Raw genomic sequence first — 27,687 nt, 5'->3', positions numbered from 1 at the left:
AAGCTAAGCAGGGGTGGGGGTGGGGGACAGACAGGTCCTAGGTCTGGTCCCTCATGTCCTTGTATTGCACGAGGGACAAAGCCTCATTTCCCAGGACATTCAAGCATATTCCAAGCAGAGGCCTCTTCCACCCCTGATTCTGCCCCTTCTTTCATTTCCTGCCCCTCCTTTTCCCCCCAGCTTCACACTGAGATTCTCACTTTCCCCTTTTTTCTCCGTATTCATTCTTTCATTCAAAACACATTTACTGGGACTTCCCTGGCGGTCCAGTGGTTAGGACTTCGCCTTCCAATGCAGGGAGTGTGGGTTCGATCCCTGGTCGGGGAGATAAGATCCCACATGCCTCACGGTCAGAAAACCAAAACATAAAACAGAAGAAATAGTGTAATAAATTCATTAAAGACTTTAAAAATGGTCCACATCAAAAAAAATCTTTAAAAAAAAATATTTACTGAGCTCCTGACCCAGGGGAAGAAGACAGGCAAATCTACACTTTTCATGAGACTTATTCCACTAGGGGTAAGGAACAGAAAGAAGTAAGTGTAATAATAGCACCTATATTGTGAGTGCCTATGTGCGTCCAAACTAAGGCACATCAAGGGTAATTCACTTGCCAAAGGTCACAACTAAGGATTCCAACCCAGGCACTGGTCAGAGATCATGCTGTTAACCAGCAACCCATACTGCCTCCTTGGTTATTACAGATATGAGATTAGGGCTCTGTGCCATTTGTCAGCCAAGGTAAAATGTTTTGTGCTATGAATTTGTAAATCATGGCAGGCAGGGGAAGGACAATCTCATACAAAATAAAGTTCACAAGAATTGCAGTCGAGTTTTATAAAAGGAGGACTATGGATTTCTCACATATCCAAGAAGGGATTTTGAGAGGGAAAATAATGCTCCCGCGGAAGACTCACCCACGCAGGCCTCACCCTTGCATTAGCGTGCAAAGGTGAGTTCTACCTGGCACCAAGCCTGGGAAGAGATAGACTCACTTCCTCCTTGGACCTTTGGGCTTAGACGTCATCCAGCATGGAGGGGATGGAAAAAGATATGCCATGCAAATGGAAATCAGAAGAAAGCTGGAGTAGCAATTCTCATATCAGACAAAATATACTTTAAAATAAAGACTCTTCACTGCATAATGACCGAGGGATCAATCCTAGACGAAGATATAACAATTGAAGATATAACAATTGAAGAACATTAACCTCTTTTCATTTGACTCTGGATTTCTCTTAATTTCTATACTACTTCACTTTCCTGGTTCTTTCTGCATGTTAGAGATCCTAAACCATAAACTGGTATTCATAACATTTCTTTCACATGAAGTACCTGTTATCTCATCTGCCAAACCCATTTAAAATGGACTAGTGGAAATTGCCTCAGAAGCCAAACAGATTGCACCTGTGTACAAGGGACCAGGTGTCTCTGAAGGGCTCCTAGATCTTTTGTATTCTTGCTGGCACGGTGTCAGGCTGGCCAGGCTGGTGAGTGGCTAACAGTTCAGATTTTAGGTGATCTAATCCTTAACTTGATAGATGCTGGGTGTAATCTACAGATTCTGCATAGAAATTAGCACTTACCCCTGGGAGAGCCCCTACCAGCTGTCAAGTGCTTTACCAAATAGCTCTATACTCAAGAATGCGGCTTCTGGGTGAGGGAACAGTCGTAGTCATTTTACATGGGGTTAGAGAGAAGTCTTGGATGATGAAAGATTTTAGCTAACCTACACGCTATAGGTAAACATTTCCAAAAACATTGCATAACCTGAATACAGAGTGAATTGTTTTCCAGTAAATACTGGCTTCAGCATTTTTCAAAAATCAAGGAATGGTATATTTTATAGAATGGGAAAACTAAGAAATGAAATTTGACCTGTTGTAAAACTAGGCTTTAGTGCTGTTGAATTTCAATAATGGGCATACAGGGTACATTAGGAGTAAATGTGAAAGAATAGGGTCATGATGGAATCTGATACAGGGTGGAAAACATTTCTCTTAACCAGAAACACTGGGCCCTAAGAAGTTGTCTTAGGGTCAACCACATGAATTTAACATACAAAAATGGCAATTTAATTTGGTTCAAACATACATTTCAAACTTTTGTCTTTTCCTTGTAAAGAATAAAGTTCAGTTCACGGTATACCAGAGTTAAAATTGCACAGATGTCAGTATTCCAATAGAGAAAAATCATTTTTTTTAAAAAGCAAAAAAATAAAATTTCAGTTCAGGTAGTCAGATATTCTTTTATAGTCTTACTACTTTAGGGAACAAACCCTTCCTAGGTATAAAAATCTGGAAAAAAATGCCATAGTTGCCACCCTATTAATAACTAGTTTCCATGCCCCATATTTGTTGGAGAACCTACTTTGTGATGTTTAAATTTTTACCTTAAGGTGCCTCAATTTCCCATTTATTAAAATGGCTGTATTGCCTCTAGAATTAAAGCTGAAGGGGAAAAGCAATTTTTAGCGATTCCCCTTATTCTACCAACTTGTTCTTGAAGCTACAGTCATGCCCAATGTTCCTACCCCCAATTTTTTTTTTTTTAAAACCTTCGACCGGGCTTCCCTGGTGGCGCAGTGGTTGAGAATCTGCCTGCTAATGCAGGGGGACACGGGTTCGAGCCCTGGTCTGGGAAGATCCCACATGCCGCGGAGCAACTAAGCCCGTGAGCCACAATTACTGAGCCTGCGCGTCTGGAGCCTGTGCTCCGCAACAAGAGAGGCCGTGATAGTGAGAGGCCCGCGCACCGTGATGAAGAGTGGCCCCCGCTCGCCGCAACTAGAGAAAGCCCTCGCACAGAAACGAAGACCCAACACAGCCAAAAATAAATAAATAGATAAATAAATTTAAAAAAAAAATAATGCTTGTAATTCTGCTGGCAATGATTTATCAAGTATTTTTTCCCTTGGCTTGACGACCTGAAGGAAGGAATGGAGAATTCGCCGCCTAGTCTGTGGCTGAGATGGAGCTCTGAACAAACCAGCACTCTCCCAGCACCAAATGATATTAGGGCCACTTGATTACAAATGACTATGCTAATGTACTGCTGTTTCCGTCCCCAAACCACGGAATGAAACATCTCTCTATGACAAAGAGGACTTACTTGATTCTTCTCCTGGACCAGAGGATAAGAACGGTGACCTCAAGGAGGAGAAGCACTCACCAGATGAAGAGGAACAGTACTTCCTGGGGTCCTGCTTTCCTTGCCAGGTGTCACCAAGCTCTCTTTAAACTCAGAACACAACCATTTTGATTCATCGGCCCCCATGGAGCCAACGCTTGAGAACTGACCTACTATAGGCCAGGACTCTGCTTTAGGTATGGATGAGGCATGCTCTTTCAGAAGCTGTGAGAGAATAAAAACGAATGTACCGTCACTCCAAACACGTGAACAGAAATGCTGTGACAACTCAGAACACGGTTTTCCGCCCTTGGAATGCCTCGTTCACAAGGAAAGGCTGAAAATATTAGCGACCAAGTTCATACCCATGGGTAGTTTTTTTTTCCTTCTTTGGGAAATATTTTTAAATACTGAAGATATTTTATTTTAATGGAGTAAGTGGACACAAGTATTCTTCTTCCAAAATTCTTTGATTTGTACTAAAAGCAAAAAGAGATTAAAAAAAATAAAAAGAAGACCCATTTTAGTAGCGATGTCAGATAAAGCACCAACCTGCCACACGAAATTAGATTTCTGCCTTGAAGTTGCAATGGTTTAACATACCTAAACAATACTAGGAGGTCAAGCTATTGTATATTTTGACGCGTATCATTTGAAAGAGGTTTAACTCTTGGGATCTAGGCAGCTGTGACGCTCTGTAAATAAATGGGAATATATTTACATTTAGATACATACTACCATAAGCACTGCAGAAGACTGACCTGCATTTCCTGCTTTGTCTGATATTTATGCAAAGCTGCAGAAACAATTCAGAAAATACTGGGAAATTTTATCCATTTAAACTCGTACCGAAGGTCTTCCTAGAGGCTGGAGATGGCAACAACAAAAAAAAGCCTCAGTTCCTGCCCCAGGGGAGCTCATATTCTGATGGATGTATTGTTTAGTTTATACGTACTATTTTCCTTATCACAGAGTAGGCATTAATATTTATAAACGCACTTCCCCAAAGAGCCCAAATAGTTCTCAACTTCCACCCTGGGTGCAGCATGGCATAGGAAACAGGACTGAGCCAACAACAGGACTCGGCTTCTATTTTGGGCTATTCTGGGCTCAGTCCTTGATCAGGTACATGGCCCTAGCCAAGGCCCTGGGCTTCTCTTTACACCTCAGTGGAACAGACGTCTGATCACCCATCTTCCTTGGAATGCAGCTATGATGCAACACGGGTTCCCGACAGTGGAAAGTGGCCGCAAACTCTAAGATGCTACTCCGCTTCCAGTAAGACTGGGATGCTGCACGATATGGGCCATCACCGGGCCGTTCTGAACCACCGGCCCACAGGCTAATACACACTAGTGCTTACCCAACACTCAGCACGTGCCTTGCATTCATTTCCTCATTTAATCCTTAGGCAATTCTGTGAGGGAAGTACTGTTGTTATGCCCATTTTATGGATGTCAAGAGGGGTTAAGGAGCAAGTCAAGGTCACACGGCTTGCAACCAGGTCAGGATTTGGCCCCGGGTGTGGGCATCCGCCCACAAAGCTGTGCACTTAGCCAGTATGTGGGACCCTCTCCTCCCCAGGTCAAGACAGAAAGATGGTGGCTTCGAGACCTTGCCCGCTTTCAGCTGTGGTCTCACTTACAAAAGGAAATTAAAGTGAAAAGTTGTCATTGGCCGGGCGGAATTCTCACACAACATAAATAATTTATGGAAAAAGAGGGGCTTTTAAGAAAGCCCCTTTAAGGAATTTACTAAGGTCGATAAACTGACTCCTAGAGAGAGGTGGGGAAAACTTTAAACCTTAACTTGCTGGTTGTTTAATTTTGTTAAAGACCTTTCTTGGCTTATTTTCATACCAGCAGCAAATGTCATTGTCATAATTACAGTTCTCAGGGCAATGGTTTAGCAAACAAAACACATCATAGCTCAGCTGTAGTCTTCACTCAACACTATTTTCTGTTCTGTGTTGAATTTGTGTTAAAAATCCTTGATGTGCTGATCAAAAGCTATAATACTTATATGAATAAAAAATCTCTAACTATCTTTATTACAAGAAATAAAAAAACTAAAAATCCTCCACGTACTTTTGCCATTTAGAATCGTTAACTCTACACCTATAAATGAGGCAAAATGTTAAAATACAAGTAATTACTGGAAACTATAATTAGACAATCAATTATCAAGTGCCTACTATTTGCCCAGAATTGTGCTAGAGATACTATGAAGCTGCCTTCAAAATATACCAATTATAAATGAAAAAGGACAGAACATACATTAAATTCAAAAAAAATGGTAAAATAGTAAAAATTCTGTTACCTTCCTAAGCCTAAAATGTCCCCAGTTATCTTTTTGATTTCCTTGAAAGCGTCCCGGGGTTGAGCCAATAAGGTAAACACTAAAAAGATATAAAGCACAAGTTACAGAACATAGTGATTTGTGGACTCCCCAAATCACAAAATATGCAGGAAAACTAACATTAAGCAAGAAATATTCTAAGAGCCAACCCACTTTCTTGAAATGCCTCTTCAGAGGAGTAACTGACACTTAAAATCATTTTTGAGCACATCAAGTAATGGTGGGACACCCACGGGGTATAAGGTACCAGGCAAAGAGCTCAGCAATTTTAAGAGAAAGCTCTCCGGCTGGGATGGGAGGGGTGGGGTGGTGGCACTCAGGTGAGGGGCAAGATCTCCCGGCCTCCACTTCAGTGCCTGAGGACCAGGAGGTGCAGACAGTGACAGGCCCTGCTCTCATCACGTCCCGAAGGACAGCCATCTCCTGCCGGGCCCCTGTGTTCCAGACCTCACATGGTGTTCAAGGTAAGCACCCCAAGTTGCTAAGAGACCACGTACTTTGTTTCTGAGAGGTCGTGCTCCTGGATGGTATCTATCCACTCCTTGAGGGGAGCGGCGTTACAAGCCATCAAGTAGCTGATGAGGTCAGCTTTAAAGTGTGTGGTTGATTCTCCAGATCTGTGGGTCCCATGGACTATTCGTGGGTACAAGGGGCTCAACCATATTCTGGAATGGAAAAAAATATATAACCTTTAACAGTCAGAAGCACAGCTGATCACAGTGGTACCTCTGTATTGATTAGGCACTCACCCTAAGGAGGAGGTGAATTCTCACTACCTCTCTCCACATGGTAGGTAAGGTCACCCTTATAAAACATGAAACAAATCTGACGGCACCACTCCAATGGTTCCCATCATATTCAGAATTATTTTTGAAAACCTCACTGTGAATTTAAGACCCAGTAAGACCTGGCCTCTGCCCGCCTCTCCCAACTCAGTCTCTCCATGCTCCCTCCTTCATTCACGCACCTTCCTTATTCCCTCCCCCTCGCACCTCTACATCATTTTTAAAGACTTGATGACAACAGTTAAGTGCTCTACTCCTAATTGCTATAGCAACTCCACACCACCAGCAGTAACCCCAGCAAGGTTCTGCCCATGCCTACGTCAATGTAGCTCTTTAACCAAGTGGAAAATAAAAGTTATCTAAGAAAAAATGTATGTGCAAATATGTTTTCAATAAACAAACTCACTTTCATATATAACATATGGGATACATATAATCCCACATCTGGTGTCTGGAATGAGTATAGACCACATTTAGTCATGTTATATTAACACTAACCTCAGACTTTAAAATAATTCAGTAAAAAAACTTTAAAGACATCTTTCATCAATTCTTTGTCAGTGTACTTTGCCAAAACTTCTATATCATACCCACAAATGGCAAACAACCACAGCTAAACCCAGTCCTTCTGTGAACTGGTCCCTTGTAGATTACAAATAAGTATGGCTTCAAACTTCTTGTGCTGTTTCTTCAACAGCAAAATCAGGTTAACAGTCCTGCCTCACCAAGGCGCCCACGAGGTAATGAACAGGGTCTAACTTAAAGCAGCCTCAGCAAGTACGAGCTGTGTCTGCCTTTTTCCCCTTCTTGGCTTATTTCCACCACACTTCTACCCAACAAGCCAAAAGAGAAACTGCCCAATTCCTCTTTCACCCAGCAGCCCTCCAAGGAGACTAGTAAGAGGCAGGCCGTCAGGGCAGGAAGGATCCAGAACCACGAGGATCCCGGCTGTGCGTCTTGTGAACTCTGTACACGTTTCTAGCAGGGTGGCAAGTCACACCTTCCCTTCCCACCTCGAGGTGACCCCTCGCATGAGGGGTTATACTTGCGACCAGGACGGGAGTCCAGGCTCTGGACCTGGATCTGCTTCTACCTGGCTGTGTCATTCTGGGCAAGCTCGGTGACCCCTCTGGGCCTCCCTCTGACCCTGTGCGTGTAACACGACCATGTCGGGCTGGCTGGCTAAGGTCTCTCCTCCCAGTAGCAACTCGGAGCCCGCAGGGTGAGTGGGGCTCCTCCTGGATTAGAGGTCCACTCACGAGAGTAGTTCTGGATGAGGAACATGACAGACGACGACTTTCTAAACCAGGATACCAAGATGTGAGGCGTTTTTAACATTTCATAAAAGAAGAAGAGAAATCATCCGGGGCCAAGTAATTTTAAAATTGAGAAATTAACAGGCGGACCAAGAAGCAGGTGAAAAGGATGGCTGGAACACATGTGGAGGAGGAAAGAATCAGCAGAGCCATGACAGGCTGACTAGGAAATAGGATTACACAAAAAAACTACTTTTAAATATTGGGTTGGCCAAAAAGTTCGTTTGGGTTTTTCCAAAAGGTCTTACGGAAAAACCCGAACGAACTTTTTGGCCAAGCCAATATTTTTAAGAAAGTTACAACCCACGACATGAAAGTACCAGACAGAGTAGAATCTAGACTAACCGTGAGATAACAGCACCTCCTATTCTGGGGTGGCCGGCAGAGGGAAGTTAGAGGTAGATTTCATACCCTTGGTACTTTGAGTTTTGAACCACGTGAAGTTACCTAGTCAATACATTTTTTAAAACATTTAAATTAAAAGTTTTTTTTAAATAAAGGAGAAAAATGAACACCCGAGCCATTTACCCTTAATCCCTTCCCCATAGTAGCCAACCCAGAGACGCCTAAGGAAACAGGCCTGGCTGCCTATAAGCTCAAGCTCCAGAGGGCTAGAGGCTGTGGGTGGGATTCTTTGAGCCACAGGAGAGCCAACTGATAAATCCCTTTAGCTACGTTAATTATTGTTCCCCCAAGAACAAGCTATGTTAATCTCACTTCCTTTTTAGATGGGGCTACATGAGTCACGAGTCCCAGAATCCAAGCTAGCAGCTTAGAAGCTCGTGGGGCAGCAAAGACCTTGTTAACCGGAAGCTCGGTGGACCAAGAGCACTGCGGCTGAGGCTCTTAGAGACAGTCCATCCCCGAGACCCTGAACCCATCGCAACAACGCTGCATTCTGAGAAGCGTACCTTAAGTGGGACACTTGGAAACTAGAACATGTTTATAGGAAAACCATCAGGCAGTGGGGACAGGGGATCAAGCTACCTGCTATGGTGGGGAAGGGGAGTGAAGAGAGGACGACACACACCTGGCTCAGGGAAAGGCTGTGTGAGGGAAGAGGCAGCTCTGGTGCTGCACGGCCCACTCAGGTCCAGCAGGCCCAGAGGATGGGGGCTGGGAGGCTCTCTGTCTCAGCTCAACTGAAGGTCTAACTTGGGCTCAGTCAGAGCCCCGGATTAGGGTTCCAGCCCAGGCTGGGCAATGGTATGAGCAAGGGAACGAGGAGGAGGATGCAGGGGAAGATACTCGAACCTTGAAAGGCTGAGTTCCTTCTAACACAGGAAGGCAGAGACGTGCAGAATAGCTTAAGTGAAAGAAAGCGAAATTAAGGCTGGTCATAATGAAGCCTTATCGGGAAGGAGTACAAAGGGTGAAACGATTTGAACAAGTCCCTAAAATCCCTAAAAATAAACCTAAACTTCTCGTAAGAGATCAAAACCTAGATCTGGCATATATGCACCAAGGACCAAGGGTTAGTAATTAAAAAAAAAAAAAAAAAGCCATGAAAAACCTTCACGTTCAATTCTTTTGGAGATTCACAACCATGTTACAGGCTCTAAAAAGACAGCCGTTTAGATTTGTTTTATGGGAAACTAAACTGACTGGGAGTGAGGGGACATTTTTAGTGTACAATCAACCCCCAAGCTTTCTTTTGACACCTGCTGGGAAGTGGCAAGCAAAAGTGGGTGCAGGAATAAGTGAGGACCAAGAAAGTTATCAGGAGGGTCTTAATGGAAAAATAATAGGTTCAGACCTTTCATTTTTCATCCTCTTTCCTGCCTCAGATCCTTGGATCTACTTGGCTGTAGAGTGTATGTATGATGCTATTTTGTAAAAACTAGAAAAAAACTACGGTGTATAAATATGTATGTTTACAGGTATAATAAAGGCAGTTATGGATGATTATGTGCTAAACGGTTAACACCGGCTACCTCAACAGAGGAACTGGCGGGAGGTAGTAAAAGAACACTCTCACTTTTTTTTACATGTGTCTCTTTTCTATGCCATAATTCTGGGTTTTTTCACAATTAAAAAACAGGAGAAAAAGAATAAATCGAATGTTCTCGCTTTTGACCTTTCTCAGCGCACACAGTGACTACCAAGAAATGGCCGGAACCCTACAAACCCTTGTGTCTTCTGGTGCCAGTCGGCGTGAATGAGGTTGGAGGTGTGTATGACAACCCGGAGGCCTTCTTCGTACAGCAGTAGCATCATTTTCCTTTAAAAACAGAAAAAGGATCAAAAAACATTAACAGCACTCTCATAATACCTTTCTAATGCAAATGCAATAGCTAAAGGAGTGCTTTAAACTCTGATTACAGTATCCCAACTTTGAACATTTAGTCTTCTTTTCTCCTATACATCATCGCTATCAAAGTCTGCTTAAGTGACAAGTGGAAAAGCACCTTCCAAAATGCTGAGTATTTGCTGGTATATGAACTTTTTGCTCCATCCCGTCCACGTGGCCAGTCCCGGCACTTTAAACCCCTCCCCACTGTAGCCTGGCTCCTTATTATCTGTTCAGCATCACCCATTACTATCAGGGACAACAGGAATCTTCCTGTCCAGTGTTTTCAGAGTATGGTCACAACCTCTCGCTACGCCGTGGCTGCCTAGCATTAAAAAAAAAAAACTGCAACAGAATAAACTAGAAACTCAAGAGTATACTGCATATATTTAAGTGCTGGTTCGTGACACTCTTGTTTCAGCACTTATCAGTACAGACACGTGCAGCAGACTGAAATGACAAACGCATTTCCTACTGTGGGTTGCAGTTTAAGTTTGGAAGATGCTGCATTTTCAAGAGACTGATCCTTCTTCATACTCTACAGACGCCAGACTTGTCACCAGCGTGTACCTGGGCTTGAGGTAAGTCTTCCCTTTTCTTCTCCCTTTACTCAAATCAGCCCTAGAGATTCCCTTCTTTCCCATGGGGCCTCCCCAGTCATCAGATTATTTCTCTTAGTTTAATTCCAGTGAGAGGGAGGGAACAGGACAGATAAGAGCTTTCCATCTGAAGCTGGAAGACCTAAGTACCAGTGTTCATCAGTTAGAAGTCATAGGACCCTATGTAAGTCATTTAATATCTCTGAGTCGTTCCATGTCCCCTGAGCCTCGGCTTCTCACCTGTGGCATGAAGGATCAACTCCATGTTCACTTCATAGGGCTGATGTGAGAATGAAATGCAGTACGTGTTTTGTTAAATGTAAAACACTCCAGGTGTACATTCCCTCTACTGCTTCCATGCCTTGCTTTACTTTGCCATCTACTTTCGGATGATTCTTGGCCTCCCAATGGTTTTCTAATTATTTCAGGAACCTAAATTCTCTCTCCCCCAACTAGAGATTCATTCAAGGCAGTAACTCCGCCTTATTTCTATGGAGGCCAAAATGCTACTTAACATTTACTGATGGAAGTCAGTTTACACGTGGGAAAAAAATGAACCACTGGTTCTCTCAAATAAACAACATCCCAAATACTATCTCGATAGAATGGGGTTATTAGCATTAAAAAATACAGAAAAGACTATACAAACACAGAATGAGATTTAGCTCTTGCCAGCATGAGAATTTAACCCAAGCTGGCAAATGGTAAATTAATGCAAAGCTGGAGAAATGACAGCTGTTGAATCAATCTTCTTTCCATGTATGAGATGTGCTCCCTGAAATCTGAGCAAATTTACATACACAGTTGCCAAATTAGTAGTTGACTGTAATTAAGAATAAGCCAGTTATGAATTCATGATTTAACTTTTACAAATATTTCCATTAGTTAAGGCAGCAATTAACAGGAAAATCATGCACTAATGTCAGTGAATCCTATCAAATAGCATTGAGAACTAATCTAAGGGGAGTCATATTAATCTTTTCATAGCCAAAATGGCATGTCCCAATAAGATCAGAGCTAAAAATGGATAAAACATATAAAGAAATGAGGTCTTCCCTGAAGAATACTGACCTGCATATTATCTATTAAGCTATGGGGGTGGCAGAAGGGACATTTCCCCTATTTGAAGCTGTTCCTGCACAGGGGGGAGGCAAGCTAATGTCTGTGGAGCATTTATGTACCAGGCATTGCTTTAGAAGCCGCACAGAATGCTAGCACACTGAATCCCACCCAATCCAGAGAAGGCGCTATTGTTCCCATTTTACAACTGCAGAATCCGTGGCTAGGACAGGTCATGGGGACTATCCAGCTCCCCACGTGAACCAGAAGCAGCGCTTATTTGGGTCACACATGTTGGATCCTCCTCTCACTGTGCACGGCTTCCCTTGGGCTGGACAGGGCCGCAGCTACTTCATGCTACTGGGCAGGAGTGGGTCACATGGAGGGGAGGCCCTGCTACAGCCCGAAGAGGAGAGAGGCCCATCCTGCAGTCTGCTCCTGGCTGCACGGCCACATCTGACGCTTCCCTCCCGCTGTGGAGTCTCAGGGCCGTGGGAGGTGCCTTTGCTTCCCGCTCTGGGGGCCACCAAAGAGCTTCAGCATGTTAAAGCACTATGAGATAAGCCCCGGGACTCACAGCATCCTGGAAGCAGGGGTACAGCTCGTTCACCGTCTCTAAGAGGACCACGAGCTCCTGGAGGATGGGGCTGCATCTGGTCACTTCCAGATGCTCCGCAAGTAGTCACCACCAGCTGACGCAAGTGTGACCCCGGAGACTCCTTCAGAGTTACTGTGGCAGCTCCACTCTGTCGGGGGAGGGCGGGGGACGCGTTCACACCTGTCACCAGGAGCTGGAAGGCTTTCCTTCTTTCCTAGCTCATGTGTTTGTCTTGCCTCTCTCACCCGAAGACTAAAAGCTGGAAGGACAAACACCATGATGTCTCCAAACACTTTACGTCCCCCCGAGCTGTGCTTCAAGAATGTAATAGATATTTAATGAATAACTCTTAGAACATTTTAAAATGAACAACGGAAAGTAATTTCAAGGCATGAGTTCAATCTCCTACAAAATACTGGCATTTTAACAAAAAGTAAACCACACACACACTACAGAGTGGGGAAAGGGTCTATCATTACTTCCCTAGGCACTTTCAACTCTGAATGAGGAACTGCTGGGTTTAACCTGCAAAATGCATGTGTTGGAGGCGAAGGAAGAATGGACTTGCAAAGCGTGTGTGTGTGTGTGTGTGTGTGTGTGTGTGTGTGTGTGTGTGTGTGTGTGTGTGTGTGTGTGTGTGTGTGTGTGTGTGTGTGCGCGCGCCAAAGGAAACAGACTTAATTTTAGCAGTGAGGAAACAACAAAAGTAAATTAAGAACTTAAGCAAAAATAAACAGTTCTAGTCCTGTCTCCAACACTGGCTGGAGGAAAACTGCCTACCTACTTGGGGGCTCTAGTCTATAAAATGAAGACAAAGGACCAAGTAATTTTTTGAATAGCATTAAAAAAAAAAAAAAAAAAAAAAAAGGATAGCCCCGCCCCCCTCAAACGCTACTGTGTCAGATCTGGGCCAGCCCAGCACTCAGTCCCTCCCCGGACCCAGGCTCTCCTATGACTCGCTAGCATATTAAGTGCAGTGTGAATACGCCCAAGAAACGCTGGCTGCGGGCACAGAACGTGTGCCCTGCACAGGAATCCCGCACTGCAGGTCTAGCAAATCATGCCCAGGATCCAAAACAGGGCTTGCTGAATGTATTCTGGAATCAGTAAGGTATTTAGGCTAGGGTTCCAGCTAAGGGTGGGGGACAAGGACCCATCTGGTGCGACACTTTACTGGCAGAATCTCTACCCAGGACGGCTGACTACTGCTGCCCATCAGTGTCTCCCACAGTGGTGCAGCTACAGGAGCCTAAGATGCTGACTCAGCCTATTCAGTGCTATTTTGTATCCTTTGCTGAAATTAGCATTCTGTGAGCTCTGTGCCTGATACTCCAGCTAGGTAGGTGCTTGAGGTCACTCTCAACAACCCTCCATTACACTAAAGTTACCAATTAGGGGTGGTTGGTAAATGCAGCAACATTTACACAAGAGCACCTAAAACCAGATAATGTATGCTTGATAGGTATCCTTTCACAAAGTGGCTCAGTGCTTTCTGCTCTGGCTCCTTTCTGGAGACAGACTGGCAAAATATAGCTTTAAGCTTACGAAGAGAATGATGAACATATGCCCTCGTTTTTGGCGTAATATCAGGAAAACAGTGGTCACTTCAAGACTCGGGGCAAACACTTCCTCCCATGAGATTCCTTGTTGCCTTAGGGACAGATACCCAAAGGGACATGCCTGAAGCAGCAGGCTACCTGTTTCCACTGCTGGTCTAGAAGAAAGATAAGGCTCTGTCACACTCTTTTGAGTGTGACATATTTCTAGAGACATACGATTTACAAAAATACTGAAATCGAGGCAACCATGTCTTATTCTTTTCTCAGCTAGAGAACAATTACGTAAAAGGGCTCCATAAAACAGTAAGACTCAAATAAAACGGGAGTCAAGCTGATACGTATCAAGTAGGAAGTAAGAGAAAAGTTTCTCCTGTCTGTCGTTTGCAATGTCTCAGAAATTATCCTCAGAGAATTTTCTGAGATGTCTTGAAGCAGGGACACGTACCAGCCTCTCAAGATGACAACTTCTTGTGAAACAGTTTTTCTTTCAATCACAGCACAGAGTTGACCCAACAGTATTCTATTTGATGCAACTCAGAATCTTAGAAAATTCACAAGACCTTCTTTAAAGTAGTGGAATCCATAGGCATGTGACTACCGCACGTACAGTCATGCGTAACCGCGGACCACAATCTATCCCCCTCAGTCGGCTATAATGAACGCCCTCAAGAGAAAGCAGAAACTGCATCACAGATTCAGACTTTAATGTCCAGAGCCAGAGTCCTGGTACTTGGTCTTAAGGCTGTTCAGAAACAACTCCTTTTCCTCTGCTTCCTAACTGACATCTTTTCCCCCAGCAAAATCATCACATGTGAGTCCCTCTAAGGGCGATTTCTGAAGAGCATCCTTTGACATATTAAACTCATATCCTCCCTCCCCCATTTCATAAAAATTGCTTACGTGTGGTGTGTTCCAAATGCAATATCCAACTTTGCCTAGGATAAAAAAGAGGTCAAGTTACTTGTTTTTTAAAAACTCAATAATACCCCTATCTATTGAAAATTAAATTAGAAAAGATTCAGGTCAACTTTTTTTTGCTTTTAAAGTTTTTACTGCCCTCTAGTGGACAAGCCCTTGATCGCCAAAACAGCTTTTATTTTTTAATTTTTTTAAAACATTTTTATTGGAGTATAATTGCTTTACAATGGTGTGTTAGTTTCTGCTTTATAACAAAGTGAATCAGTTATACATATACATATATCCCCATATCTCTTGCCTCTTGCGTCTTCCTCCCTCCCACCCTCCCTATCCCATCCTTCTAGCTGGTCACAAGCACCGAGCTGATCTCCCTGTGCTATGCGGCTGCTTCCCACTAGCTATCTATTTTACGTTTGGTAGTGTATATATGTCCGTGCCACCCTCTCACTTTGTCCCAGCTTACCCTTCCCCCTCCCTGTGTCCTCAAGTCCATTCTCTAGTAGGTCTGCGTCTTTATTCCCGTCTTGCCCCTAGGTTCTTCATGACCTTTTTTTTTTTTTTTTTAGATTCCATATATATGTGTTAGCATATGGTATTTGTTTTTCTCTATCTGACTTACTTCACTCTGTATGACAGACTCTAGGTCCATCCACCTCACTACAAATAACTCAGTTTTGTTTCTTTTTATGGCTGAGTAATATTCCATTGTATATATGTGCCACATCTTCCTTATCCATTCATCTGTCGATGGACTTTGGTTGCTTCCATGTCCTGGCTATTGTAAATAGAGCCGCAATGAACACTGTGGTACATGATTCTTTTTGAATTATGGTTTTCTCAGGGTATATGCCCAGCAGTGGGATTGCTGGGTCATATGGTAGTTCTATTTTTAGTTTTTTAAGGAACCTCCATACTGTTCTCCATAGTGGCTATATCAATTTACATTCCCACCAACAGTGTATGAGGGTTCCCTTTTCTCTACACCCTCTCCAGCATTTATTGTTTGTAGATTCAAAACAGCTTTTAGAATAGCATCCAATGAGGTTGATTTTTTAAAAAACAACTTCTTTTTTGTTACCCAGAATGATTCAATACATATTGCATTTTTCATTACAGTAATTAGAAGTGAGAAGCCTAATTGCTTTAGATGCCAGAAAACTAGTAAAAACAAATGAGACTCTATGCAACGTTTTAAAATTAGATATTTGGCTTATACAGAAATACACACAAAAAGTTTTCAAAGCATATTTAAAAGAAACATTGAAAGTGGTGGCAGTATTGAGACATTATGATGTTAAAAGTTTTCTCACATTTATAACATAGAAGATGCTGAAAATAAATATATTAAATCCATTTTTCATGTTTTAAAATGATACCTTTACAAACAAATGGGGGGGGGGTAGGTGGGGAAGTAAAACATTTTATCTCACATCCAGTATAGCAAGACCTTGGTTAGGCCTCAAGATGAAAAAGTTAAAATAAATAGAGATGTCAAGAATAGCTTACCAGCTAGGAATTCTGTGTATGGACACAAATCCTATCTTCACAACTATGTATGACTTCGGAAAATACTTGAATCTCTATGCCTCATCTTTCTACTCTTTGAAATGAGGGTACTGTTAGGAGATTCAGGGAGTTGTTAGGAATAAATGAGAAAAGTACACATAGAACGCTTAGGAAAAGGAGCTGCACGGGGTAAGCACTCTACAAATGGAAGCAAGTGCTATTAAAATCAAAGAGCCCCCCTGCTCACTCTCTACAGATGGGCCTGTCTGCTGGGGGAAGCAATGGGCAACTGGAATACACAGGTGAGGATGACATAGCTCCTGTCTTGGGGATGCTCACGGACAGGTGGCCAAGTTCACTACCCTTGTAAACTCAGTGTTCGGGCTGCTCACAGACTGGCACGCGTTTGTGTGGTCTGGCCACAGAAGAGTGAGCAGGAAAGTGCATTTCATGTCTTTCTTTTAAAAAAAATTAACGCAATGTTGTGTTAGTTTCAGGTGTACAGCAAAGTGATTCAGTTATATTGATACATATATATCTCTATTCTTTTTCAGATTCTTTTCCCTTATAGGTTACTACAAAGTACTGAGTATAGTTCCCTGTGCCACAGAGTAGTTCCTTGTTGGTTATCTATTTTATATATAGTAGTGTGTATATGTTAATCCCAGTATTTCACGTCTTTAAATTACAAAATTAGAATGAAGACTGTCACTCTGTAAATTGATATTTAGCTCAGAAAAAGCAATGGTCAAAAAACTTGGCTTCTGAGTTTAGTTTTGCGATTTGTTGTGTGCTTTTGGGCAAGTCTAAGCACAAAAGTAAGGATGATAATAATTTCAACAGATAATATTTAATGGGTGCTTCTTTTTGGCAAATGCACCAAATTCTTTGCCCAATAACCCTATGAGATACAGTATTAGTAATTCATTTTAAAGATGAAGAAATGAGGCTTTAAGTGGTTAAGTGATGGGTCCAGAATGACACAGCTAGCAGGTAGAGAGCTGGGACAGAACCCAGGAAGTCTGAACCTGGATCACCAGGTGTGCAAAATGGATAAAGTGACAGCATCCACTTATTATTTGACTTAACGTGACCCAGCTTAGTCAAATGACACTATGTTGTTAAAAAAAATTCAAAAATTCATTTTAAAGACAAGATATAGGGCTTCCCTGGTGGCGCAGTGGTTGAGAACCTGCCTGCCAATGCAGGGGACACGGGTTCGAGCCCTGGTCTGGGAAGATCCCACATGCTGCGGAGCAACTAGGCCCGTGAGCCACAACTACTGAGCCTGCGCTCCGCAACAAGAGAGGCCGTGATAGTGAGAGGCCCGCGCACCGCGATGAAGAGGGGCCCCCGCTTGCCGCAACTAGAGAAAGGCCTTGCACAGAAACGAAGACCCAACACAGCCATAAATAAATAAATAAATAAAAATAAAGGAATTCCTTTAAAAAAAAAAAAAAAAAGACAAGATATAAAGGTATTTCAATAAGTCAGGATGGGGCAATCACCATGTCCCTCAGACTAGAGCTGGGAGCTTACGAAGGCTCTTCACACGAGGTCTGGAAGACAGGGCTCGTTACACCCTCTAGTGGCTGGCCTGAAGCACGCCACTAGGCCTGCCACCACCTCTCCTAAACTTTTCAGTACATTTGAAAAACACTTTGTATTTCCATTGATTTTATCGCTGGTTTTCAGGATTCCCGTGTTATTTTATTTTCTGCCCACTATTAGTCTGATAAGTGCTATCCTATTGCAGTTTAACCTCTTCTGTCTTTGGAAACAAATGCAAAACAAGGGGATTTTAGGCAACTGCTAAGCAAAGGCATATCTTGTGTAGAAGGTGAGCTGCAAACAGGATGGGTAAAGAGATGGAATAATTTAAAACTCCAACTACATAAAGTACAGTGAGTTACATCACAGGAAAAATGTTGTGAGACGGGTTTAAAATTGATCAGGTTGAGATTTCTCACTGTTTTAATCTTTAAAAAAATACACATACACACATAGATAATATTCTATAGCTAGAAGAAGTGATAAAACTTGAGTTGGAATTCTTTTACCTTGTATGGATGGAGGAAAAAGGACGTTAGAAGGAAAACGGAAAAGAAAAATAATTAGGTTCTATGTAGTTCACTCTTGTCTCTGTACTCCAAGAGTAGAAATCCTGAGCCAATTTCACTAAGCTATTGGCCAGGAGAGAAAAGGGCCATGAAAGAATCATTCATCAAGCTGCTCATGAATGGACTGACCAACTTGCTCAAATAGGAAAAGGTGAATATTACACCAGCCACTTCAGAACCACCACAGGAAGGAAATCATAAATGTAAACGTTTTCTGAATTCCATGCTACCCCCTTGCCTCCCCTCCCCGCCCAGTTTGCCTGCTTCTTACACAAAATGCCACACATAAAAAGATCCTTTCAGATGTGGAGTTTAGAACAATGAGTCCTAAGGAAACTCCAAGACTCACTGGTCACACTGTATTTCCATGAACTGACTGGAAAGTATCAGGACAAAATCATGGGAATATACAAAGAAACAGCCTTTTCTTCGCCTCTTTTCTGCTTTGGTCCCAGCAAACCAAGCCTGTTATGAGACCACTTAACGCCCCTCATCGGACTAGGACCACATGCAGCACACAACTCGTGAGGTAGTTTTCTAACAGGTCTGCTTCTGATCTATGGGTCTCTCCAGTATTGAGTGATTCTTGTGCAAAAGAACTAAGGGCTATGGGTGAAATGTCAATGGCAGGTAATATAAGTTGGATAAGTTGTCACAATAAAAACTACCAGTTTTAAGCTGCCTTCAGAGAAAGAAACTGCCACTGAATTGAATCCAAAAAACCTGCTCAATAATGCTGAAACCTCCGTTTCCACAGGAACGTGGACAAAATAGATACAACCAGAGGGGTGGCAGGTTGGGGAAAGATAGGGAACCCTTGATATACCAGGTACAACTGAAGAAAGTGAACGCTTGAACCTGAACGAGAAAACTAGGGGGACAAAACAGATGACTTCAGATACGAGAATCACTGACACGTGCAAGGAGGAGACTCAGTCTACGTGGCTCCAGAGAGGGAAAATTAGGACCAACGTAGAAGGCAGAGGAAGAAGACTGTGTGTGTCAACCTGGCTAGGCCACAGCACCCAGATATTTGCTCAGATGTTGCCGTGAAGGTATTTTCTGAGGAGATTAACATTTCAATCAGTGGACTTCGAGTAAAGGAGATTATCCTCCAGAATGTTTGTGAGCCTCAGTCAGTCTGTTGAAAAGTGGAAAAGAAATTAAAAAAAGACTGATTCCCTGCAGGAAGAGGGAATGAGGCTGCAGTCGGTCTTTGGCCTCAAACTGCAACATCAGTGCTTCTTGGGGTCTCCAGCCTGCCCTGCAGATTTTGGACTTGCCACCCTCCACAATCACGTGAGCCAGTTCTTTGAAAATAAATCTCTCTCTACACACAGACACACACACACACACACACACACACACACACACACACACACACACACACACACACACACACACACACACACACACACACCTCATTGGTCTGTTTCTCTGGAGAACCCTGACTAATTACAGAGATATCAGGTTAACATAAAGGAAAATCTTTCAACCATGAGGGCTACCCACAAATAGGATGAGCTACCTCAGGAAGCGTTTAAGCCAAGGCTGGACAGATGTCTGTTGGTGATGCTGGAGAGAGGATTCCCGCATTAGGTGGGTGGATAGACTCAAGGTCTCAATTTCTTTCCAACTCTCAGACTAAGCATGATCTCGAAGGGCAATGAGTAGCTTACCTGGCAGAGGGCAATGTTTTCATAAGGCTTTGCCTGGGCATGTAGGTGAGCCTTTGCTTCGCGTTTGTCGCCATGCACGAGCAGGATTGGTTTCTTCCTGAAAAAGCGATCAGGAGTATTTAAAATCCATCATTCATGAAGCTGAACTGGCGCCCAGTTAAGGGTCGCTGACCACCGACATCTGTCTCTGGCCTGTGTGGTGACTGAGTAGGGGGCCAGCACAGGACAGTGACCGATTAACCTTTGGTAACTGGTTACCTTTACAATGGAGCCCCGTGGCCTGCGCCTGAAGCTCTGCTGTGACCTGGAGGGGCTGCGACTCAAGAAAGTCCTCGATTATCTTCTTTGGTCCAAAAGGGCACGCCGTCAGCTCTGTGTTAATATGTTTAAATTCAGACAGACGAGAAGATACACAGTCATCGTTGTCTAGTATGATGCTCTTTTCTTTCCCTTCTCTTGGCCCAAACAGTAGACCACTTCCTCACTAGCCATATGTTAAACCCCTACTGTGAGCAAGGTCCTGCACCAGATGCCCAGGATACAAGTGAAGGGGCCCAGGCCCACAGCATGTAGTTTCACTAATAGGTGGTGATATTTCAATGAAACAGAGCCCAATGCACATTGAAAATGCCCTATTTTTAAATTCAAAAGGACAATATAAAAACATTCTACAGGAATAGATTAAAAAGGCTTTTAAAGGAACCATGATCTACTCTGGTTAATTCAAAGCGAGATAATCCTTAGAAATCAATATAGCTTTATAAGCTCTCCCAACAGAACAAAAATTGGATTTTTCTCCAACAAGCAATCAAGCAAGATGAACAACTTCCACAATTACCAATCACATGCAGAATGATTCTCTGCCACATGTGAAGGGACAACACTCAACTAAAAAGAAACAGGACAGAAAACGCACATCCAGGACTGATTCCTAATCCCTAAGCCCGATAGCTTTATTCTAACATGTTAGGTAAAATAAAACTAAGAAACACACCTTCCCCGTTTGTTTCTATTTGGAAAAAATTTTCTATTTTACAACTAGAAACACAGTACAGAGAATAAAGTAAGAGATAATCATGCATCTGTTACCTAGAAACAATTCCTGTTATCAGATTATCAGGTCTTCTTAAAAAATAAAATATTAAACATTATTGACAGAAGCTGAAGTCCTCATTAATCACTTCAGATTTACTGGTGTTCTAAAAACTATCACAAAACGGCAGTGTGGTGGTTAATTTTGTGTGTCAACCTCATTGGGCCAAGGGTGTCCAGATAAAACATTACTTCTGGGTGTGTCTGTGGGGGTGCTTGCGGAGGAGATGACCATTTGAATCAGTGGCTCAACAAAGCAGATCGCCCTCCCTAATGTGGGTGGGCATCATCCAATACTTTGAATAGGGTGGTGAAATTATTCTCTCTCTTGTTTAAGCCACTGTTATTTCTACTTTTCTGTTACATGCAGCTAAAACTAATCTTACGTGTCACAGGTCAAATATGAGCCCTTGAGTGCCAAAGCTGCTTGGGAAATTTCAACAGTATTTTATCTATTATTATTATTTTTGGCTGTGCCTCGTGGCTTGCAGGATCTTAGTTCCCCAACCAGGGACTGAACCTGGGCCACAGCAATGAAAGCACCGAGTACTAACCACTGGACTGCCAGGGAACTCCCAGCATTTTATCTATTATTAATAATGAAGGTTCCCACAATCTGATGTGCTAAATGCACCATGGACTTTGAGGACCCTGACAACCATTTTCCTGCATGTGTATTCCTCCACCTTACTTGCTGTTATGGGACTCTGCCACGTCAATGTGTTAGAAATGGGACAGGTGGCATGTCACCATGGGATGCCATATTTATTTGGTTTGCACTGCCTAATATGAGGCAGACAGACTGAAAACCCATCACTTCCATAATCTAGGTAAGGGAAGGCCCTATGACCCCTGCATTAACTCCTAAGCTACATGAAAAATCACTTGTGAAACAAGAGAGTCTCAAAAACAGAACAGCATTGATGTGCCCAGTGAAGCATGGCATGCTTATAGGTCGAGAACGCGGGTGGCAGTGACCTTTTCCTTCATACTAACATTGGACCTAAAATTCTTTTATTTGGGTTGAAATATGTCCTAATCTACTTCTGGACAGAACAGAAGGACATGCTAAAATCTGTATTAGGAAGGCTTGTGATTAGTTAGAATATATCAAAAAATGCTGTTTTCCCAGTATAACTTAACGTTTTTATGATTTCAATAGTTCCAAAAGAAATATTCAAAGAAGATGCATGGCAGCTGCCTGAGAAACACAAATTGTGTGTTTTAAGGCTGCATTACAGTTAGGACGTCATCCATCACTCCGTGGAACTCACCTGAACTCTGGTGGATACTGTTTTACGAGCCAGTCCACATCAAAGCAGTAGTTAAACTGGATGGGGGGAAGAAAAGAAGTCACGGGCAATTCAGAAAAGCAGTCTATAAGGAGAAGTGTTTGGTTATTGAATTCAAAGAAACTCTAATGATGAACTACATATATTATGTATCAACATGGACAATTTGCTACAATACTCATAAACAAACCTAAAATACATCTTGAAGGGAATACACCATTCAAAGGTTCTGAATTAGTTGGCAGCTCATCCTCACTGCTGGAGAGATGCCAGCCCAGGTCTTCCTGGGAACCGCCCTTCTGCCTTTTGGGAGGTGAAGCTTCTGAAACGGACTCTGCGTTGCTGAATTTCACGGGTGCGATCTTCCTCCTGTGGGCAGCTTTCCGAGCCTCGGAACAGGTGTACTTTGCCTCACTGGCTGCTCCCTGCTCAGCGTGCGGGAGAAAAGAGGTAGATGGCTCGTCCGGTCTTGGCTTTTCCTCCTCGCTTTCATCACTACTGGATATCGTCCACCTCCCGTAACTGCCTTCCTGAGACATTACACTTCCTCTGGAAATGAAAGGTGGAAATTTCGTTATTTCCCATCCACTAGGCCACGGGCACACTCATTCTCTTGCTCTCAAATTCCGTGTCCTGAGCTTCTAGGACACATACAGCACACCTGACACTTACCAGATGCCAAGACGTGTCACTAACATCAGCTGCTCTGTGGGTGTTCACGACACATCACCACAATCTGCCACGAGAACTTGGCAAATAAAGTGACGGCGAAAATCCTGCTTACCTTCTGCTTCACTCCCTTTGTCTTTCCACCTAGACCTTGTTCCTAAATGCCTGAGGAAATGGACTTGAGCCAAAGTCCAAAACAAAAATGTCCACTCTTAGCCCTGAAGCTTCCAACAGGTGTTTGGGGTTAAGGTCAGTTTAAGGAATTTCAGGTCAAATTGGAATTTATCACCTATTCCTCACCCAGGTATGGGAGCCCAAAGGACTTCAGGGACTACTTCTTACTCCCCCAAGATAAGCTACTTACCATAAAGCTTAACAAAATCCTCAAAACAGTATCAAATGATCAATTCTATATATACATTATCTAGGGATGCTTCCATGAGGACCCAACTGACTTAATGATTATCTAATCCTAAATCAAACCACGAAAACCTGCAGAGAAAGAACTTGTACTAAAGCAAAACGTTACTTTGTTTTTTAAACCACACAGTTTAACTTCCACTTTCTTGCTCTCAAGAGGAAAACAGATGAAACTTTTGCTTTTCTTACCTACAAAATGTCACCAATTCAAGGGTAAAGGGCTATCTAAGTAGATTTCCCAAATAACTAAGGAGCAGTTCCTTAGTGTGATTAAAAAAACAAAAAACAAAAAAAATACACTTTAGTACAAGACCCAGAGGAAAATTACAGGACTCAAGAGTCTGTACTCAGATTGTGGACGTAGTGTCTACATGTTTGCTCTAGAGCGTAAGCAGGACCTGTTATGAGTGCAGATATAGGACAGACTGCAGCATGACCCCCACTCCTTAAAAAAGGCTAAATTCTGCACTGAAAGACTTGCAAATGAATATACTTTCATGTTTCAAGCTAAAAAGTATATTTTTTTAAGGTATCTATCACTTTGCACAACTTCTCACCTTTTTCAATTAATGACCAAGTCAGATAAAGTTTCTCCTCTAAATTACACATTTCAAGAAGCTTTTAAGCAGAGTGCATCTAGACAATAATTTGACTCGTTCTTCATGGCCCAGGGTCACTATTAAGCCCACCTGGCATGGACAGTGTTTTGCAGCCACAGCTGTAGGGACCACAGATGGATGGAGACACTTGCTCCTGTAACAGGGGCCCTACACTCTGTCTAGGTCTTGTTTTCTAAAAGTTCTCTGTCCTTTCCCCCTGTGTTCAGCCCACTTCTAGAGGCTGTTTGAACTCTGAGTAGGTTTTTCTCCCTAAATTGTTTCTAATCCGATAAGGGTTAAGACACCAGATAATCCAGCTTGTTGGAACTGTATTGTTACAGTTTACAGGATCTGAGAACCAGGTTTTCCCATGAAAGAGGTTAAGACAGACTTACTACTTAACACCTACTTCAACAGCTCAGTTTTTTGTTTGTTTTGACTGGTTTTTTAAAACTTAAGTTCCTTTAGTGTTCTAGACTCTGGAGACTGCTATCACAATTCACTATGAAGGAGCCATAGTGTCGGTTAGTTTGCAACTGAAAAATTATTTAAGAACAAAAGAACCATCTTTGGAAAAACTACTCTGCTGTAAGCTCTAGCTTTCATTGAATTCTAAACCAGCTCTTAAGCTAGGCACTGAGTAATAGAATCTTCGACTGAGATTCCTCAGGCTGTTCTCCCTAGCTTCCTGCCCCATCCTAAAGCAAAGAGAGGGTCTCAGAGTTTTTAGGTGAAAAAAGGGTTCAGCTCCCAGCCTGAGAAAAGGAGATGTATACAGACCTCTTAGAGGTCACCACCACCCCTCTTCCCAGATCAATTACGTATAAATAAAATGGAATTCAAAAATCCTGAGAACTCTGAAAGGAAAATATTTATTCGTCTTTAGTGACTGTGTGAGCTATTTAGGAGATTTCTAAGTTTTTCAGTTTTATCATTATCTACACTTTCTAGAACCACATGTGGGGTGGGAGAGGGGAGGAGGACAGAGAATTCCCTCCAAAAAAGGACAAGTGGGTAAAAAGTAAAGCTTTGAAAAAGATATTTCCTAGAGAAAAAAAGTTTTTGTCTGCTCTATACATGGTTTAAATTTTGGATCTGCTCACAATCCAAAATGTGCCTGAGATTATTTACCAATTAAAGGCAAAAAAACCTTTATAATATGCTAATAAAACTGTAACAAATCATTAAGCCTAGCAGGTTACCAGCCTCTCTATGCAGTCAAGGCGCTTAGCCTGTTGAAGGGGAGCTGTTGGTAAACACCAAGATTAACCAGCAACTGATTCTACTTTGGAGGACTGCATCTGGCTTCGGGATCAGAATTTCATCTCTCTCTCACACAGGCCCAGACTCTCTGCGTTCTCAGACAGCTTTCATACTCAAGTCATATAGCTTTACAAGGACAGAACCTAAGTGTTTTCCTTCAACTGTTTGTTCACGGTTCGTCTTCCCTGGGCAGTGCCTCGCACAGCACAGGTCTAACACCACACTCTGGGTAAGTGGTGACACCAGGATCAGAATTACAACACAGGTGGGCTGACTCTGAGATCTGACATTCAGTGGGTCAGCAAAGTGCAGTATTTCCCAAAGCGGAGGTGACTGGGACCTGACGTTAACTAACATTACATTATGAAAGTACCTCCCTTTCCCACTCCAATCCAATGTCTCAGTTTAATCAAGGAGAAAGCTGTTTGTTGAAATGTCTCTATTCCTGCTTTTGAACAAATAACGGACTTTGGGCTCTTCTGCAGGCAGTAACACTTTGGTTTAACATCAACAGAAGGTATCTTATGGCTCCATTACATTTACAATAACTGAAGTTTACTTCTTAAAGATAGTGTTTATGTAAAAGTGGGTTCAAATGAAAATATTAAGCAAATAGTAGTACAGATGTTGACAGTGAGACAAAACTGGGGAGGAAGCAACCGACCACATTACTGAAATTTGGCAAACACTGCGTTAAGCTACAATGCCAAGGAGGGTAAAAATCTAAAGACATTCTACCACCAGATGCCAACTCATAACATTAGAGTGTCTATTAGACACTAGAAAAAAAATCTGTGGATGCAAATGGATACTCCTCTTAAAGCTGCTAGCTCCTCCTCTCCCCCTACCATCCCAGACCCAGCTGGGCTATTTCTTTTACGCTTCCAGCTGACCCTTCTTATAGAGCTTGCAGACCATCAGGAGGGCATGGGAGTCAATCTCAACTGAGGCCAGGTGTGGCCAGTCGTGGGCAAATATGACTCCAATTTCAAACCCAGTCATTACTAGCTGGTAAATGTGCACTTAGGCAAGTTACTTAACTGCTGAGCCTCAACTTCCTCCTCTGTAAATGGGTGTCATACCTACCTCCCAGAGTATGTTCATTAGAAAAATATTTATTGAGCAGCTACTATGTGCCAAGCCCTGGGAATAAGAAATTAACAACATAGAAACAATTTGTCCTAGAAAAGCTTATATTTCAAGGAGAAAGAAACAGATGGACACAAACGAAAATAACCAAAAAAGCCAAGATATCTTTACAGATATTCATTATATTTTACAGGTATGAGAGAGTAACAGGGATGCCCTTACCTTAGACTATCCTGAATTTAACATTTAAGTGAGCTCTGAAGGATGAAAAGGAATCAGCCAAATAAAAGTGGGGGAGGGAAAGAAGAGTATTCCCAGTGAGGGAACCCAACCTGCAAAGACCAGAACAAGGTTGTAGTAACTCCAAAAACAGACAGAAAGATTTGGGTAAGGAAGACAGGTAGGTGGTCCAGGATGAAGGGGGTGGGCAGGAGTAAGTTAAAGATCCTGGATTTTATTCTAAGAACAGTAGGCTCCACTTAAGGGGAGCACCTTTTAATAAGCAGGGGAGTACCTTGGTCCGATCTCCTTTTTAAAAATATTACGTTCCCTACAACTCTGTATGGAGAATGGTTTGGAGGGAGACAAAAGTCGAAGTGAGGCGGCTCCCGCAGGGACTCTGGTAGCTCATGAAGGCGCTCGGAATGGAGTGAAGTGGGCTGATTCCGGGGTACACTGAGTAAGAAGGGACAGCTGCTAACTTTTCTGTGCGCTCACCTTTACTGGGCATACACTCATTTCACACTCATAACTGTTTCCATTTATGGGGAGACTAAACACAGAGGTTAAGTGCCTGGCACAGAGTAAGCGCCCAACATGCTAGCTAGCACTAACTCTCCAGGCCATCTGCCTACTACGTGGAGGAGCCAGAGTAAGAATCCGTGGAGGGGGACCCCTCCAGCAGGACTCCGGTCTCCTCAAGCAGCAGCTGCTCACGCCAAAGAGGTACTATTACTGGAGGAAGCCGAGGCCCAGAAGGGGACCCTACCTAGTGTCTTTACAAGATGCTCCGCTTCCCTCCGGATCCACCTCCAGCCCCGCGGGGCACTCAAGAATTCTCCGGACGACGGTTGCCCGCGCTCCAGGCCGGAAGGAGCAAAAGCGCGGGCAGTTGCCGAACGCGCACCAGAGGCCCCGGAACCCGCGGCCTCCAAACACTCACCTGAAGCCCCCAGAACACGCAGCCGCCGGGGACCCCGCCCCTCCGCCGCCACTCGCGCCTGCGCGCGCTTCAAATGCTCCAGGCCGCGGCGCGCGCAGAGTGGCCCTGCCCCTTCCCCTTCCGGGATGCCCGCAGCTGGGTCCTAAAGCCCTCCGGGTCATGAGGGGCTGAGGGGGCACTCCCGC

At 43.2% G+C, this 27,687-nt stretch overlaps 1 protein-coding gene across 1 annotated transcript; it reads right to left on the bottom strand.

The window, feature by feature from the left end:
* On the bottom strand, nt 1-27,640 carry LOC103016141 (tyrosyl-DNA phosphodiesterase 1-like). The gene is made up of 9 exons (XM_057539369.1): nt 27,503-27,640; nt 22,456-22,849; nt 22,283-22,425; nt 19,917-20,013; nt 14,594-14,628; nt 9,717-9,809; nt 5,985-6,152; nt 5,449-5,527; nt 1-3,354 (listed from the first exon to the last, which is right to left on the bottom strand). Exons 2-9 carry the CDS (start codon nt 22,837-22,839, stop codon nt 3,151-3,153), a joined length of 1,203 nt encoding a protein of 400 aa, XP_057395352.1. The 5' UTR covers nt 22,840-22,849; nt 27,503-27,640; the 3' UTR covers nt 1-3,150.
* Nucleotides 27,641-27,687: the final 47 nt, after the last annotated feature.

This window comes from Balaenoptera acutorostrata, unplaced genomic scaffold, assembly GCF_949987535.1.
Source record: "Balaenoptera acutorostrata unplaced genomic scaffold, mBalAcu1.1 scaffold_636, whole genome shotgun sequence".
Lineage (NCBI taxonomy): Eukaryota > Metazoa > Chordata > Mammalia > Artiodactyla > Balaenopteridae > Balaenoptera > Balaenoptera acutorostrata.
This window is presented reverse-complemented; position numbering and strand designations above follow the sequence as displayed.

Excerpts from the sequence above, each read along its gene's own strand:
- LOC103016141 (XM_057539369.1), bottom strand. The coding sequence starts at position 22,839 with ATGTCTCAGGAAGGCAGTTACGGGAGGTGGACGATATCCAGTAGTGAT. Across the intron at positions 20,014-22,282 it reads CAGTATCCACCAGAGTTCAG|GAAGAAACCAATCCTGCTCG; the intron begins GTGAGTTCCACG and ends TCGCTTTTTCAG. Across the intron at positions 14,629-19,916 it reads AAAACATTGCCCTCTGCCAG|GCAAAGTTGGATATTGCATT; the intron begins GTAAGCTACTCA and ends TTTTTATCCTAG.